Source organism: Pelmatolapia mariae, linkage group LG8, assembly GCF_036321145.2.
Source record: "Pelmatolapia mariae isolate MD_Pm_ZW linkage group LG8, Pm_UMD_F_2, whole genome shotgun sequence".
NCBI lineage: Eukaryota > Metazoa > Chordata > Actinopteri > Cichliformes > Cichlidae > Pelmatolapia > Pelmatolapia mariae.
Window position 1 is genome coordinate 4,845,992 of NC_086234.1, and position 17,352 is coordinate 4,863,343.

The 17,352-nt window shown below is 40.0% G+C and overlaps 1 protein-coding gene across 1 annotated transcript in view; it reads left to right on the plus strand.

The window, feature by feature from the left end:
- Positions 1-17,352, plus strand: part of LOC134633629 (corticotropin-releasing factor receptor 1-like) — a 93,046-nt gene that overhangs the window by 42,650 nt on the left and 33,044 nt on the right. Inside the window, exons 5-6 of the mRNA XM_063482512.1 lie at positions 2,553-2,638; positions 14,805-14,911. Coding sequence (XP_063338582.1) covers positions 2,553-2,638; positions 14,805-14,911 — 193 coding nt within the window. The remainder of the gene's footprint in view (positions 1-2,552; positions 2,639-14,804; positions 14,912-17,352) is intronic.

Here is a 17,352-nt window from a genome sequence, read left to right on the forward strand (position 1 = left end):
TGGGTTAATAATTGTCATTAAAACCAGCTTTCATGTGTTCATATGCCATGTTGTCCTGGCTGATGAGTTTGGACACCGTATATCTGCTGCAGACACAAAACATGCTCCTTGTTTAACTACTTTACTTTCAGAGTCGTGCTTTTGCAAGAAACGTGACAGCTGGTGTCCTTGAACACAAACAAACAGATTATTTTTTCATAACTGTCTCACATTTTTTTCTATGAGACTCAGCTGTGCAGTGTGCTCGTGTCATTTCAACATCGAAATGTAGACGAGCCGAACCTCTGACAGTCATTACAGTCGGGCTCTCTGTGTGGACTCTCGGTCGTCCCAGTCATGTTAGTCTGGAGTGGTTGAGTCAAAGGCAGCTTCTCAATCAGCCTTTATTGGCCTGAGCTGAAGAACTTCTGAATAAAAGGTGAAACATGTTCAAGAACCTAAAAGTTTCAAGGCCTTAAAAGGTGTTACCAGTGAGCGGATCCTGAAGTGAGACCCAAAAGAGAGTGATTTCCTTTCAACTGGCTTTATTGTACAGACTGAGCAAAAACAAAGTAAATGATGAACAGGGAGGGTGCAGGGAACAGAGCCATCAACATGGGAGGATAACTCTGAGAGAGAAGGAAGGAGAGTCAGTCCTGACAGAATCGGACGCTGAGCTGTTCATGAAATGTTTCAGGAGGTGATAGTGAGACTTGGTCAGGATGTTTATTTGGGGAGAGTGAGCCAAATGTGAGAGACTGGGACTCCACCTGCAGATGGAGCTCAGATGAATCCAGCTCGAGAGATTTAGAGAGATGTTAAAGCACAACAGATGACCAGTGCAGGACCATGACAAACAGAAGTCTGGGTGCTGTTGACTCAACCATCTTAGTCCATAATCAGCGCCTCTCTTCTGTTTCTGACTAAATCCAAACATTGCGTTGTGGATGTGTAATTGTTTGTGTCCAGGAGCAGCTGGATTAAAGCAGGAGGCAGAGATGATTCAGCAACGCGATAAAACAAACCGAACATTTCTGAAGTGACACGTAGCCGATAGGACTGCACAGTTTGGGCTTTCAGCTAAACCTGTAAACTTAAACAGATTAAACTTTATTCACTTTATTTAAAGCATTTCAGGGCTTAAAGTTTGCATAATGATCTCACAGTCACCTCTGTCATACCTGCTGTCACCTGCACCTTCGCACTCCTTTGGCCTGAACACCTTGGGGAGCAGATGGGTCGCTCATTAAATTCTTCAGTTTTTCTTACGCATCACTTCAGAGATAATTGTCTAAATTATTATTTACTGAGCTTGTCACATTATTGCAGATTTTTATTCCCACCACAAAGAAAAAACAACCACTTAAATATCCTCGACCTCCGTGTGTGTGTGTGCAATTCTTGAGTATTTATGACTATATCCACTATGACCTTTGACCTATTTAATCTCAAATGCCTTGAGTGAAAAGTATGATCCTCCTTATGTATTTATTTATTTATTATCTCTGACCCATTTAATTTTACATGTGTGTGAATAGTATCATTATTATTTACTCCATAATCCTCAATTAAAAGTTGTGTTTGCAAACATTAGACCAAAGGAAAGCTATTTTATTTTGTACATTATTAATAGTCACTTTATTTTAGGGCACACGGATGCTTTGTATATTTTAGAAATGCTGGATTTATATCATAACACATAGACTGTTGACGTGTCTGTGCTGACATTGTATCAGGAGTTCTCCACATGCAGCTCGTTTGACTCTGAGAGCAGTGGGAGACGGCGAGCACCTGCACCCTTCAGTGCCTTTCTCGTGACTGTAGGATGGGCTAATTGGCTTGGGATACACAAGTCTGCAGGGCTCTGTAGGACACTTATCAAAGACGGATCCACATAGGAGACAGGAAACAGGGAAGGAACTGGAAAGTACTTTATTTTCTGAATATCTGCCAGAGTAGAACAGGCAGTGGAATTCGCTGATTGGCTAACCGTGGTAGACCCTTCTCAATAAACTGAGAAGCTCCCTAGAGCCCAACTGCTGCTGCTGGCCCGTCTTCCACTGTGTTTGAATCTGCTTGTTACAACTTACCCCCCCGGGAGTGCTTTGTGTCTATTTTTTCTCCATGAATTCGTATTTCAATAAGTGATTTTCCAGAAGCTGCATCTCCATTTTTACCTATTTTAAAGTTTTAAATAGTATTAAAACTGTAATTCAGGAGTACAGTTCTGTCCTCAGCTCCAGCGTCTGAAACAACAGAATGGACGTGAAGCGTACGTCATTTGCGGCTAAATCGTGGGTCTCAATTTAAAGAATAATAACAGTGCTTAGGCAGAAGGGTGGTAGACTGTTCCGACAGCAAACGTGTGAAAAATCACAGCTTGTGAGACTTTCTCTAATGATATCTCTCCCTATTAGTCTCAAAAGCAGAAAAAGGTCACAGTGCCACTACGAATCCAGCACAAATTCCCATCTAGGGACACGAGGCCAAAAAGCAAAAGGCAAAAAAAAAAAGTGATAAATCAAACAGAGTCCCCTCATCTGGTTTTTCTTCTTCTCTTGCTCTCTTTACAGATAATGTTTATAGGAGATGTCTTGCAAATGGGACATGGGCGTTGAAGGGGAACTACTCCATGTGTAAGGCCATCCTTCACGAGGAGGTAAGAGTCAGCTGTCTGCACGTGTCTTGATTAATGTGGCCTTTAGGGAGGATCCTAAAAGTGTGGAGCCTACTGCATGGTAATCAGAAACAGACAAAGGCAAGGTTAGTGGTGGAAGACGTCGCTTTGCTCGAGGCTTACTGGAATATTTATAGTAAATGTGACTTTGGGGTTTGTTTGCCTGCAGACAAAAGAGCGAAACATCACTGAAAATACGGCAGATTGCCCCAGAGCATCTCTTTAAGGAATCTACTTGTTTTGATTTTTGCACTGCAGCGTGCCTTTAATGTCACCTTGCCCCAAGTTATTGAGGCGTCGCTGGTTTCAAATGTAGGTGGAAGCTTTAAATCAGCTTATCGACCTGCAGCTTTTTCTCTTCTGAAACACGGGTTTCATTTAAAAGAAAAGAAAAATTCCTCAAAAGAAACAACAGTGATTTTTCTAAACAGCATTGTCCTCCGGTGATGTGAGCGACTCGTGAAAGCCGAGAAAACAGCCAGTCAGCACGCTGCTGTTATGGTCCTGCTGTGCTCTACATTTTTACCCATTCACGTTATTTTCTTCCACTTTTTCTACTCATTTTGTTTTGTTCGTACTCGCTGCGTCCTCGTGCAGTGTTTCGAGTGTTGTAAGTGCTCTTTTTTCCCCCTAAGGACTGAATGGTCCTGATAAAAATGCAGAACATGCTGACCCAAATCGAGCAGGAACAAATACACATTTCAAGTATCATTTCAGGGGGTCAAGTACTGCACTAGACCCCTGAAATTACAGATACACGCTAGGCAGACAAATGCACACTAGGTGACCATTGGCATTGTTGCTTTAAAACACCACCTGGAGCAAAGGTAGATGGTAAGATTCAGCTTTTAGTTCCAAAGTCAACAGAAGGTTGTGTTTGTTCGTTTGTGGGTTTCGCTGCTGTTTGGCTTCACATGCTTTTATTCACTTCACATACTTATTTTTTGTGCCTTCACTTTATTTCCGCCATACAGAGCGCAAAAGATAGATGTATCCACTGTGACGTTAACTTGATTTATCAGCCTTTGTCCTATTAAGCGATCAAGTCCATGAAGTAAATCAGGAAAGCATTACTGAAGTCATATAGCGAGGGAGCAGAGGATCGTTTTCCCACAGAAATCATTCTGCAGCCACACCAATGTTCCCCTGGTGGCCATTAAAAAGAAGGCACTTATTCATTAGCTTCACTTTTCAGACCTGAAAGACACATCCGCTTTCCATGCGAAAATCTAACACCCAGTCCGTTTAAATGTGATGGAGGGGATCGCAAACAAGCATTTATAATGTCTTATTGACTTTATTTGCATAATTGTGTGAGTCCTCTTCTGTTTCAGCGCACCATGAAAGTGGCTACTGCATTTATGTGCGTGCTCCTCTATCTTCTCTGCCATTATCACATCTTTCTGAGAGGATGGACGGGCGGAGCAGCAGGAGAGAAAAGCACTGATAGTCCTAACTAACCAGAAGCTAGTCTGGCTGAGAGCAGTCAACCTGATAACTGACAAAAAGTTGGAGTCTAAATCCTAATCCTGCATTATGGGATAAGACCAATGCTCTTTTAAAACACCAAAACAATGCCGGCTCTGCTCTCAGTGCTGTCATCTCACTCTCTCAATCCCAATCCCACTGCTACTACAGAAGATTTTAAACCTTAAATTGGCTTAAAATCTATGATTCTTCTTTTTTTATCAGTGCCGTAGTGCTTAGAAATCATAACTCCATCACAATGAAATGTTATGGAATAGTGTCAGCTGTGGATTAATATACATCTGCTGCTCTAGTGAGCGCTCAGAGCAGCCAGGAGGTGCCCGCCTAATTTAGTCGGCTTGATTCGGTGGTTATTTGATCGTTTATTTTGCTCAATCTCACCCTAAGAGAAAGGGTGAGGAGAATAGAATGAATATAGAGACAGGCGACGAGTCACTTTTTCCTCCCGGTGTACAAAAGTAAATTCAAAATATCTTTGGAATATCTCTGAATTTGCAGTTAGTTATTTATTAACCTTTATTTAACCGAGAAGTGAAACTCCTCAGAGTGAGTAAGATCTCTTTTGTGAGAGTGAGCCCAGATTTGAAGCATTAATCTTACATGTTTTTTGATGATGTAGTGGAGAACTAATTTCTGAGGTATTTCTGGCTTCGCGTTCCTCACACATCTGGAGGGGCTGATAGCAGAAATGCTCCTTTGCATTTAAAAAAGCGAGGTAATTCAGACTTCTAATCACGATCCACCCGGCTGCCTTCAGTTGGAGGTTTACAGGCCTGTCTAGCTCATAGAAGACCCAGAGGTGGACCCTGAACATCTCGCTGAGATTATATATGCAATCGGCCCTGTAAATGCCTCAGGATCACCCAGGAGGAACTGGAAAGTGTTGCCAAGGAGGAGGGCGTCTAGACGGACTTGTTTAGCCTTGGAGGGATTTCTATAATGCCATTCTTACTCTGAAATAGGGGCTCCATTAACACATTCGCCTTACATGTGAAAGATCCCCAGTTTGAAACTGGGAGCAGACACAAACCCAGCTTCAGTGCATCACAAGCTCAGCTAATTGGGAGGTTTGCATCAGGAAGGGCGTTTGGTGTCAAATCTGTGCTAAGTCAGCATGTGGATCCATCTGTTGTGGTGACCACTCGGGAAATAAGGGAGCAGCAAAAAGTACCATCTCCATTCTTCCTCTTAAATATACCCGCCTGTTTTTCTATCCAGGGAAACGACTTTTAATGAGCAGAGCGCCATAAGATTATCATCACTGAAAGAATCAAAGACGTCGGCAACAGTTTAGGGGAGTGAAAAAGTCTGTACTGAAATATTCAGTTGGGAAAATTAGCAGCAGGTACAATAATTGGAAATATTGATTCAGTGTTGATTGAAAGGCGCTTTCTCAACATCAAAGTTGTGCCTGCTTTGACCCCGAGGCAACCTTTCCGATCTCAAGTCAATGTTAGATTAAAAGCTGCCGAGAGCAGGGCTGTCCGCCGGACACGATGTGTGTGAGCGATTCAAATGAAAACGAAACAGTTTTAGTTTGTTGAAATTTAAAATATTACCTCACTCTCTGCAGGTTGTCAGTGCTACATGAAACAGAGACACGCTTACTTTGCCACTGCATCACCTCTTATTTTAATGTACCCTTTTTAGCATTTGGAAACGTTTGCAGACTGAATCTTAAGCTGTTGTGACTGACATAGACTCTGTCTTATTTTTGGAATATGTGCAGAATGTCATTTAGTAAATAAGTAAGACCATGCCTGGAAAAGAAACTGCTCAAAATATTCTTACCTTGCAGAACAAACAACATGAGCAATATTACTGTTGGATTTATAAAACATTTTCTTCTTACCGCCATGTGTAAGCTTGTGCAATCTGCATAACATCCCTACTTCTGTATATAAGGAAATAGTTGAAGTCCAGGTGAAGTAGAGAAAGATGTGAGGATGTTGTGAGAGAGAAGCCTGCACCTCTAAAGCACGAAAGCAGGACAAAGTCCGACTGAAGAAACCAAAACAATTGTGTCCAAAGAAGAAATCAGAGAAAGTGGAGCTCTCCAAAGAGTTTCCAACAGAGGGAAAATGTTTTTAAGATGTTAAAACATTTAAGATAAGGTGAGATAAATATACAGATATCTTTAAATTAAAAGGTTCAAGCCGACACCTTTCCATACCGTGTTTGTAATTCTGAGCATTTTGGGAATTAAAGTATCTGAAAAACCAAATTAATGACCAAAGGACAATAATAATTCTAATAATAAATAGTAGTATTCATTTTAAAGATTTGTTTAAATTCACTAAAACAGCCAGGTCTTCATTTGTTCATACGCAGGCACCTCTAAATCTGTTTGTAAGTTAGTAAATGAGGCTCATTGTGTGGATGGCAGCTTACGTATGAACCAGTACAGCCTCTCACGTCCTCGGCACAAATCTGATACTTATTCCAATAAGCAGGACAAAAATGTCTGGGGAGGCAGCTTTCAGTCTAAAAGTCCCAGACTGGACTCGGTGTCACCGGGAAGTGTTGAGATTTGAAAAATCTACCTCTCAGATTAATATTCACCTGTGGAAATTTCTCAACTTTACCTTAAGTTTTGCTTTTAAAAGTATTAATTGTAATAATTTTAATGAATTAAAATATATATGTTAATTCTTAATTAACACAGCCTCACAAAATCCCCATTTTCTTGGTTGCCATGAGTGAAGACCCTCAAACATAATATCCTACTTATTAAAATACACAAAAACAGAATAAAAACCAGCAGACACACAGCTTTTTGTTTTTTTGAAAGCAGAGTTGTGAAGACATGCTTTCGTGTAATTAGGCTGGCAGTTAGTCATTTGTACTTTATAGATCTGTGAGGATGAGAAAACACAGTTTGGAGCGAGACCCTTCATTTACTGCCTTTTTTTTCCACAGACTGACTGATCCATCGATCCCTTCAGGAGATGGATATAGAGCGTCTCACCTTTTAAAAATATGTGTCTCAGTTTTTCTTCCACCAGGTATCAGCAGCGCTGTGATTGACATCAGAGGAGAGAGCGGGGACGTGAAGTAGCTTCCCTTTAAAGTTCAGTCTGTATTGAACCGGATATTCAGCGGTTCCACTGGGAGAAGAAACTGAGTGGATCAAAGGCTTATTAGAAAGTTTGTTTGAGGAAAAGAAGAATCCTCATTTCCTTTTGGGTCTTCCTCGAGGTTATTTTCTCAAATATAAGTGTCTTTGTTGTTTCTCATAAGGAGAGTGAGTCAGGTTTGGTTTTATGGCCCACACATTTTGTGAGACCCGAGGCTACTGGTGGTGGTGGGTGGGTCTTATATTATCTTCTTGCCATCCACCCCCTCCTCTCCTTTCAGGCTCAACTCGGTTCTCTCGTATCCATTTGAAAAACCTCCCATTTTCTTGATTTATACCCAGAAGTGTTAGCCTGCTCTACAGAAGTGCCTGTTGCAGAACTGATTCACACACGTTTTTTTATATCTATACACACATGTCCATACACTGCATGCAGTGGAAATCAATGCACTCTTTGGTTATATGCGGTTAGACCTTTGGAAGAGATCTTTGTATTTTGCTCATTCACACTGAACACATCATTGAATAGTGCGTGGAGCCCGAGGATGACAGCTTTAACAAAAGCTAACTGGAGTCAACAAACCTCAGTCAGATAAATGAAAGCACGTTGGAGGTGTGGTTAAAAGCTTCCTCTGATTTGTAAAAATACTCAGGGCTTTTGAGTTTGACGCATCTTCCTGAAAAAAGAGCTCTGAGGAGATTTGCATAAACCCAAAAAGTACCATTAGAGATTTAGTCCAGCAGTTACTCTTCATAGAAGTTGACTTTAAAAGTTACTAAAGCCTTAAATGATTCACAGGACCTGGTTAACATGAGGTGACTGTAGACATAAATATCACAACTGCCTGCTGGAGTCTGAACACTTCTATCACGCTGCTGCCTGGGGAGATGTTACGTGGGCTAGTGCAGCTAGAGATGAGCTCTATGGGGAGAACGCAGCGCCCTGACGCAGTGTAAGAAGGTCCTTCATACATCGTGAACCCGTCATGTACATGGTGAAGCACGGCGGTGGTGGCATCATGATTTTGGCTGATTCATGGAGGGTGAAATTCATTTGCAAATTATTAACAAATTATTTTGAAACACAGTGTCCTGGTTCTCAACACTGACACCACTGGACTACATCTACTTAATGTCAATGTGGACAACGATCTCAGGGACTGTTAGTTATTGCCAATAGTTTGGAGATTTTTAGTTTGTTTTACCTTTAATGCTTTTAATTGATATTACAGTATTATTAGATTTATATTAAAATTGATTTGCCCCACTCTAGTTATGACTTTTATTCAGTGGGGATGCAGAAAATGCATAAATGTTTCTGTGGTTGTTGCAGTTGTAGTTGTAGTTAATAGAACACAGATTAGAAAAATGAAAACTGACAGTCAGTAATTTGTCTCTCTGTCACTGGTAACATTAATTTAAACTGAAATGATTTTCACATCGCCTTCATCAGAGTCAAACCTGAACATACTGAACATTTAAGTAGTTTTTTTTTTTTTTGCCAGATTACTTTTTGGCTTTATTTGCAGTACCAACATTAGATTTTCACTTTTTATAGCTTTCTTATACCTGTTGACCCATTTTTTGTAGCACATTGAAATTATGTATCCAATGCCTCTTGAAGAGCCTGATTGTGGATTTAGGATTTATTCAACCAGCTAATTCAAAGAAAACCTGGCTATGCTGAGCTGGCTATGTAGTGCACTGTTGTAGTGTAGTTGTGTTTGAGTCACACTGTTTGCATTCTCTCCATTCCCTGCTCCACCTGCTGTTGACACCATCGGTAATTAGTGATCACATGGTTAGTTCACCAGTATGGAGTTCACTGCCCAACTCTACACTGACTCCAAAATTACCAAAGAAAATCCAACTTTTGGAGCAGTCCAGACCAAACCAAGGCTATACATCCCACTGATGCGTCTGCTGTGTCTCTGTGGGTCATGCTAACTTGGCATCCTCAAACTTTGTTTAGGGGGAAACGATCCATCACACAAATCTGTTTATAACACTCTGATTAGTGCAAAGCTCCTTGCAGCTTTCCTAAAAGTAATCTTTACACGAATCGTTTTAAACATCCTCTGCACCCAAAGCGAAATGCAGATATTTGACACGTTGCATTAGCTGCATTAGTGAGCTCCGGCGTGCTTAGCACGTTTGCTTTTTGTGACCTCGTCATTTCCCTGAAAAGGAGGTGAAAAGTGCGAAGTTGGCAGTACACAAAAAGCCACAATAGGCTTATATAATCCAAAATCATCCTTTAACACAACAGCAATACCATGAGCTGACCTCAAAGAGCTGTTCACATCCTGAGAATCTGGCTGAGCTGAAGCGGTTCTCTGAGGACAAGTGGTTCAAAACTCGTCCAGGACATTGTGCAGGTCTACTGGCAACACTTGTCAGAGATAATTGATGCCAGAGTTATTAAATTAAGATATTTAATCCAAGGATTCAACAACTTTTTTCCATCAGAACTGTGAATGTTTAATGTCATGCTCAAAAATTTTGTGTGTGTGTGTGTCTTTACTTGTGATTTGGATAAAGATCAGATCACATTTTATGAGTAATTAAAGCAGAAAATTCCACACATATTCTTTTCTTGCCGCTAACTGCTCCTGTCGGTAATTACTCATCATTCCTTCTGTCATATGACCTTTAAAATGTTCCCTTTAAACGATGGGAAACAAAAAGTCTACAGTCCTTTAACCGGTGCGCCCGACATCCTGCTGTGAGGGAGGGATTTTTGACATATCTTAGATTTTAACTGGTGTTTTTATTAGTAATGATACCTAATTGCATTGCATTCTATAATTAGAGCATGCAGTGACGCTTTTCATAGCACTGCTGCGCCGTGCAGGCACTCTAACTGATTCAGCCACAGTTCATAATCAGGTAGACACAGAGCACATGCTCGTTTTCATCATCAATATCGTATCAGGATTTTTCTGCTTCTATTATTGCTGCATTTGTTTTCTTCCACCGTGAGCACTTTAATGTGAGCGCTCGCATAAAAGGGGGAATTTTACACATGATTTCACTCTTATTTCACTCGTATTCATCATTTCACACACAGAATAGACTGGTGCCTACTTTAGTCAGAGGCATTATCGGAGGAAAAGTAAAACATCAAAATCTTATATTTTTTATTTTCCCTCTTGGAGCACTCTCGGGGCTGCTGTTTATTTTTAACATGACAGCTGCATATTAGACTTTAGTAAACTGGATCCATTTAAATATCAAAGGTTACTCTGAGTCCCACAGGCTAATCACACAGATGTGGACATTATGTGAAAATTTTGAATTTTTACTGTAGTGATCTATCATACCAAAAATAAAGACAAAAATCTAGCTTTGCAGTACACCCCACCACTATGAGTCGTCTCCTCACAGCCTCCTGTTTTCTCGTAGCCTCGCTTGCTTTTTGATTTCCCTTTGTTTCACATTTTCAGCTGCTTTTGTTTGGAGGCTTTGGTTTCCAGGTTTCCAGGTCTTTGGACTTTGTGTAGTTTAGCCACTGAAAGGCTCACTTTTATTTGACTTTTTCTTGCATCTGGGTCCTCTTTTGCATTTCACGACACTTAATTTTTGGTTATTTTGTTCTGTTTTTAATATGTTTTTATGCCCTTGGAAGTCCTGTGAGCCTTTACATGTGATACTGAGCTATACAAATAAAACTGGAACAGAATCGCTGCACTTTTTGTCCCCCTGTCCCACATACTGAGACAGTGTCCGGCATTTTGATTGGATCTAGTTTATATAAACAAACACGCGAGTCAAACAGGTGTGCTAATAAACCTTAACAGACTGAACAGCAGCTGAAATCTCATTTTTGAGAATATTAAAAAAGGAATACTCAGGAGTGCATTTCAGCCTAAGTGTCCCACACAGTCACATGTTTAGTTTCTTAGGATCTGATGAGGCTGAATGTATAAAATTTCAAAAACGAAGGATTTGTTGCCTTATATTTACTGAGATTTACCAAAGGAAGTAATTGGTAACTCAGTCTAAATGGCATTGTTTCAGACTCTGTTTAACAGCTGCACACAAAGAAACAACAGTTCTGTAACCTGGTTTAATCCGTGAGACTGAACAGCTTCTGTTTGAAGGTAAAAAGCTGACTGAAAAAATGTAGCAGGGTTCGATCTGTAGTGAGGACACTGTGTGTGGACTGTAGTCGTGTGTACTAATGAGATAACTAATGACTAACAAAGGCATTCACGGTGTAACTTTGACTGCAGTGAAACTGAGTGATACTAGTCTTTAGTTTTTCTAGTTTTATTGGCACAAAGAAAATTTCCCTTCATAAAGGACCTGATATGTGGCGACCAGATAAAATATTAAATCCATGTGACAATGAGTGAAGTAACCGCCGGCAACACAAAGCCTCAACTTCAAGACAGGTTTATTGAAGCGACTGCCAATAAGAGCGTACGATCCTTTTGACTTAGACCTATGACAAGGTGCTGAATAATATTAGAGAGATAACGAGGCAGCCGAAGCCTGGAAGGTCTGCTAGCAACCAGCCATCAGCCACAAGTACCTAAAATATGTTTTCAAAAATTAATCTTGTTGGATGAATTTATTTTTAACTCCTTTTTGCATAAAAATGATTTTAAAAAACCTTCAAATAGAAATAAAATATGTCATTCACTCAAAAAATATTTATTCCCAAAAAGCTGACTTTTCCATGTACTTTCTTTGCATAAATATAATGTTAAATGTTAAATTTAATGGAATTTGGTCAAATGAAATTTACTTGACTTGTATACAATTAGTTTATACCAACTTATTTTCCTTAATGATTAAAAAAAACTTCTTTTTTATAAAGTTCATCTGCGTTTTACTCAAAATTATTGCTTCATGTCCACGAGGGCAAAGAATCTGTTTTTTCAGTGTGGATAAAGGAAACCCTTTTGATAGCGGGATAAATGGCATCAGTAGAGCCAATTGTCTTTTAAATGATTGTCTCTGTCTCATGAGCGACCAGAGCCTCGAGCTTTCCCAAACTCCAAACAATTCTTATTTGTTCCTTAAAATATGCCAACCTTTAACCACAGAGGTGGCCGGTCAGAAAAAGAACTCATATGACTTCTTCGCATGGATCATGAGTCTTGTCACCCAGTCCTAGAAATATCCCTTCAAGGATCTATCATAAAAACATCTTACAAAAACCAATAGAGCAATTTCCAATAAAGAAGAAGAGAGATGTCTGGCTGGCTGGAGTTTTTAGTCACAACAACATTTGTCCAGTACAGATTTAGAAGTTGAAGATTAGAGCTGTTGGACTAAAATATAGTGAATGGGACGCATGACGTTTTTCAGTGTGGATGAGGCGGGGATTAAACATGCCCACGCTTAATCTCGGCGTAGACACCAGTAGGTTACATAAATCCACTTACAGCACAGATTACTGTTGGTAGAGTGGGGGAAATCTGATCACAATGGATTTCTGAGGCACAGACAGTGGGCTTAGGCACCGATTTGCAGGAAGATGGGTCTGTGTTTACGTGAAATCTTATCAGAAGGCCTCATGTGGATTCTGCATATGTGAGCGTGTGCAAAATCAAATGCTTCCCAGTATTCCTGTTTCCAAACCAGGAGTGGATCCAGAGGGGTGGCACAAGCCCCCATGAAATCTGGTTGGCCCTCCTGCAAGGCTCAGGGATTACTAGTCCCTGGACCGCATCCTCTGTTTACATCTCCTGTTGGAAAGTTGGCTCCAGAAAGTATATGCACAATCACTGCAATGAGGAGACATAAAACAGCAACAAAAGAACAACAAAGAGATGCAGAAATGCCAAAAGGAGAGGTGCAAAAGAAAAATAATAAAGCCACAGTGAGATCACCAGTGCCAGAGAGGCACCAAATGAACACAAATGTGGATAAAATGAACTGCTGAGAGTCAAAAACGCACCAAAGAAATCTACAAAATGACTGCGAGGTGAAAATAATACCACGAAGAGACTCTGAACAGCAAATAACATTTACTAAATGCAAAAGAAATTCAAAACTCCCCCCAAAATGGCACCAAAGATATGTAACACTTCCACTAAGAGACACACAAGTACCCTGAAATTACATAAATTGAATGCAAATGTATGAGCCAGAGTGCCAGAAGATGGAAACACAAGATTAGGGATGACACAAAATGCCTGCAAAAGACACCAAAAGAATAAAGGTCTAAAGAACTACACAGAGACACAAAAACAACCAGAAAATAAAAGAAAATATAGACAAAACTATGCTAAAGTATCACAAGGATGTGTTAAATAATCCACAAGAACACACAAAAAGCCTCCCAAAAAGACAGAAATACCCCCAAAATATATAAAATGTCAGCAAAGAAATGTAAAATTATTTTAAGGTTATTCAAAATGACATGAGAGACACAAACATAAATAGTTGCAATTTAAAAATGCATAAATCAGCAACAAATAGATAAATTTCTAAAAAGCCAAGCAAAATTAATATAAAGGGTAAAACTACCCAAGAACATACTGAATGGCAACTACAAACTTCCACAAAGACACCAAAAAAAGCCAAAAGTGACAAGATCAAAAAATAAGATTTTAGAAGAAGAAAAACTAAATGTACAAAAATGACCTGGAAACTACACAAAGTAATTGGAAACCGGCACAAAAGTACCACCAAACAAAGTGCCTAAGATAGGAAAAGCACAGTTTAAAAGAAAAATAGAAAGACTGCAGAAGGATTCTCAAATGTTGTGAAATATGGGCTGAAAGTGATGAGTAAACCTTCCACAAAGAGATCCAAAAGTTACATAAAAATACTCCACAAGTACCACAAAATGATCGAAAAAGACTGCAAATGAACAGAAAACAGACAAAAGAGAGACAAAACAACAATAAAGAAAATGACAGGAAAAAAGAGTTATTGCACAAAGGCTGAAGAGAGTCCAAGAATTCACAACGATTTGCAAAACTTGCACAAAAAAACTCACAAACATAAAAAAGTTAGTTTAAGAAATGTGAAAAAGAAAAGCCATAAAGAGATACAAAATCGATACAAAACCACTTCAAAAAGATGCAAACATACCACAAAGTTATAGACACAAAATGACAAGAAAAAGCTGCAAAAAGCTGCACAAATATCTGCACAAAACGGCCACAAAGAAAAAATGCAAACGGCATAATAAACTTTGCAGTTTTGTTCATTTTTTGTGGCTGTTTTGCTGCTGTAGCACAGTGAGACCTGTTACATGTTTGTGTTCGTTTAGACTCAATTTTGTCTAAATCCATCCACAGCTGTAGGATATTTAGAGATATTATTCCATATTTGAATATTTACCATTGTTTTTGGGGTTCATTTATTGCCAGAAATAGACAGTTTAACAATTAATTATGAACAGCTTTGCATTCAGATTTAAATTGAGCCTTGACAGCCCTGTTGGGAATGCTAACACCCACTCCTGTTTAAGATCACAGCGGGAGTTATCCGTCAAAAATCGAAAAAATAAAAGAGGATTTTTCGCCCTTTGAAGTGTCCTGTCTTATCCTGAGAGAAAAAAATAAGAACTATTTCTGTGAATCAAAAGACTCATCCTGTGTTTCTCTTCTTCTTCTGCAGAAAAAAAGCAAGATGCACTACCAAATAGCCGTGATCATAAACTTCCTGGGTCACTGCATCTCCATGGTGGCGCTGCTCATAGCCTTCTTCCTCTTCTTGTGTTTGAGGTAAGTGTTGGTCTCGCTGCCACCAGTCCACTGATAATCCCCGATGTGACAGAGACGTCAGTATTTTCCAGATCCCAGTAGGTTCAAAGCGTCTCTCGTTCTTATTCAAAAACCCATTTGGTCATGGGATGAAACCTCCCCTATCTCAATCCCGCAGATGTAAAAAGGGTTTAGACGCCCGCAAAAACTAGGGCACATTTCACCCCACAATTGGGAATAATAGACCCATCTCAAAACCGGGAGAAAACAGTCTCACGGAGGCCTGCCGGGACAATCGGTGGAGGCGGAAAAGGGTTTCTCTGGCAAACCGAAATAAGCCGTGCATTAACGAGAGAAAGGTCTTAGCACCCTCGGTGTTATCGATCCCCGAGACACCCCCGGGGAGTGAGAAAAGCGTGAAAGGGCACAGAGAGACATAATAAGTAGAAGCTCTACAGGATAGCATTTATGCACAACCTGTGTTTGTGGGCCACAGTGGCATGAATAGAGAGAGGGGGAGGAAGAAGTGTCAGGCAGCTAAAAATGGCAGGAGAAGGAGTTTGGCATTTATTACTTACCTTCTTGACTTTGTAATGAAATTGAGAACCATTTAAGGGAAAGCAGTCTGATGGAGGGAAACGCCGAGGCTCCTGTGCACTGGTGTGGATCTGGAAGGAAGGAGAGGAGCGCAGGGAAGAGCGGGGCGCAACGTTCATTATAAAATAGTGCAATGAGCAGTTTGTAAAAAGTTTGGCGTATTTCTTGATAATCTTACTATAAAAGACAGTTTGAAGGGATTCTTTCCACAGAAGCTCACGAGTCTCCCGCTTAATCTAACAATAATGCAGATTTATGCCACGGACATGAAGTTTAATAAGTTCTGACTGTTTCCAAGAGCTGCATTCATAATCTCCTGTTATTTATCAGAATGGCACATTCCTCGGGTTTGTGCTGGCTTTCAGTTTTGAATTCTTGGTGAAAATATGAATTCGAGCTTCTGCTGAGTTTTTACTGTTATTCGCAACGGTTTGAAATTTAGATTATTGTTTGGATTTTTCTCTTTTAGTTGATCTTAGGCTTCATTTCCTGTGACATCACTGGGTTTTTGATGGTTATTCTAGCGATCAGTCTCAGTTTTGCATCATGTATTTCAGTTCATGTGTTGGTTTAATTTCTCGCTGTCTCTGTTTGTCCTCCAGGATTCCTTCATCTCTGTCCCCATGTTCACTTTGTTTTGGGCCGTTTTCTTATCTCATACTCGTTAAGTGTTAGTACCCAGGTCTATTTCATTTGCCTTCGGTTACTTCTTGTTTTACTTTGATAAGGTTTTTATTTCTGCTTCCTGTTTGTCTCCCATCAGTTTTATTTATAAATCCTCAAATATCAGTAACAGTCACTTCAAGGCGCTTTATATTGTAAGGTAAGGACCCATCAAGATTAGAGAGAAAACAACAACAATCAGACAGCCCCCTGTGAGCAGGCACTCGGCGACAGTGGGAAGGAAAAAATCTCTTTTAACAGGAAGGAAGCTTAGGCAGAACCAAGCTCAGGGAACAGCGGCCATGTGCACAACCGAAAGAGAGGACCAAAGACACGCTGTGAAAAAGAGCCAGATATTAATAATGCCTGATGATTAAATGCAGAGAGCTGTATAAACACAGCCAGCAGCCTATTGCAACATAACTAAGGGAGGATTCAGGGCCACTTGGTCCAGCCCTAACTATATGCTTTATCAAAAAGGAAGGTTTTAAGCCCAATGTCAAAAGAAGACAGGGTGTTTGTCTCCTGAATCCAAACTGGGAGCTGGTTCCAGAGAAGAGGGGCCTGAAATCTGGAGGCTCCAAAGAACCAGACGTAAACCAGCACTTTAAAGTGCTTTATTGTTGTCATGTGGTACTTTGAGGTCATTAAGATAAGATGGGGCCTGATTAAGACCGTGTATGTGAGTAGCAGGATTTTAAATTAGCTTCTTGATCTAACAGGGAGCCAATGAAGAGAAGCCAGCATGGGAGAAATATGCTCTGTCCTTCTAGTCCCTGTCATTCTCTTCACTTGTCTCATTACCCTCCTGCTGGTCCTTCCCTAATCAGCCCTCTTTGATTATCCCATCTTCCACTTCAGGCTTTCTCAAAAGTGTCTGTTATGTTTAGTTATGCTCCCCGTGCATTACCCTCCATGAGTGATTTGATTTGTCTTTGTTTGACATTTTAGACTTCTGGAATTTGTTCAGTCCTAAGTGAAAGACTGTTTAGATCTAAGCTTCCTGCATTTGAAAATCAGTGTTTTTTAAAAAGATAAAAATCATGTATTATATTCAGTTTAAAAACAAGCCATGGGTGGGTATAAGTGGGTGTAGTCCAATAATCCGCACAGTAAACTGTTTGATTACTAATGTCTGTTAATAAGTGATTATCTTTGGATTTTGAGCTGTTCGTAAGACAAAAGAAGGAATTTTAGTTATT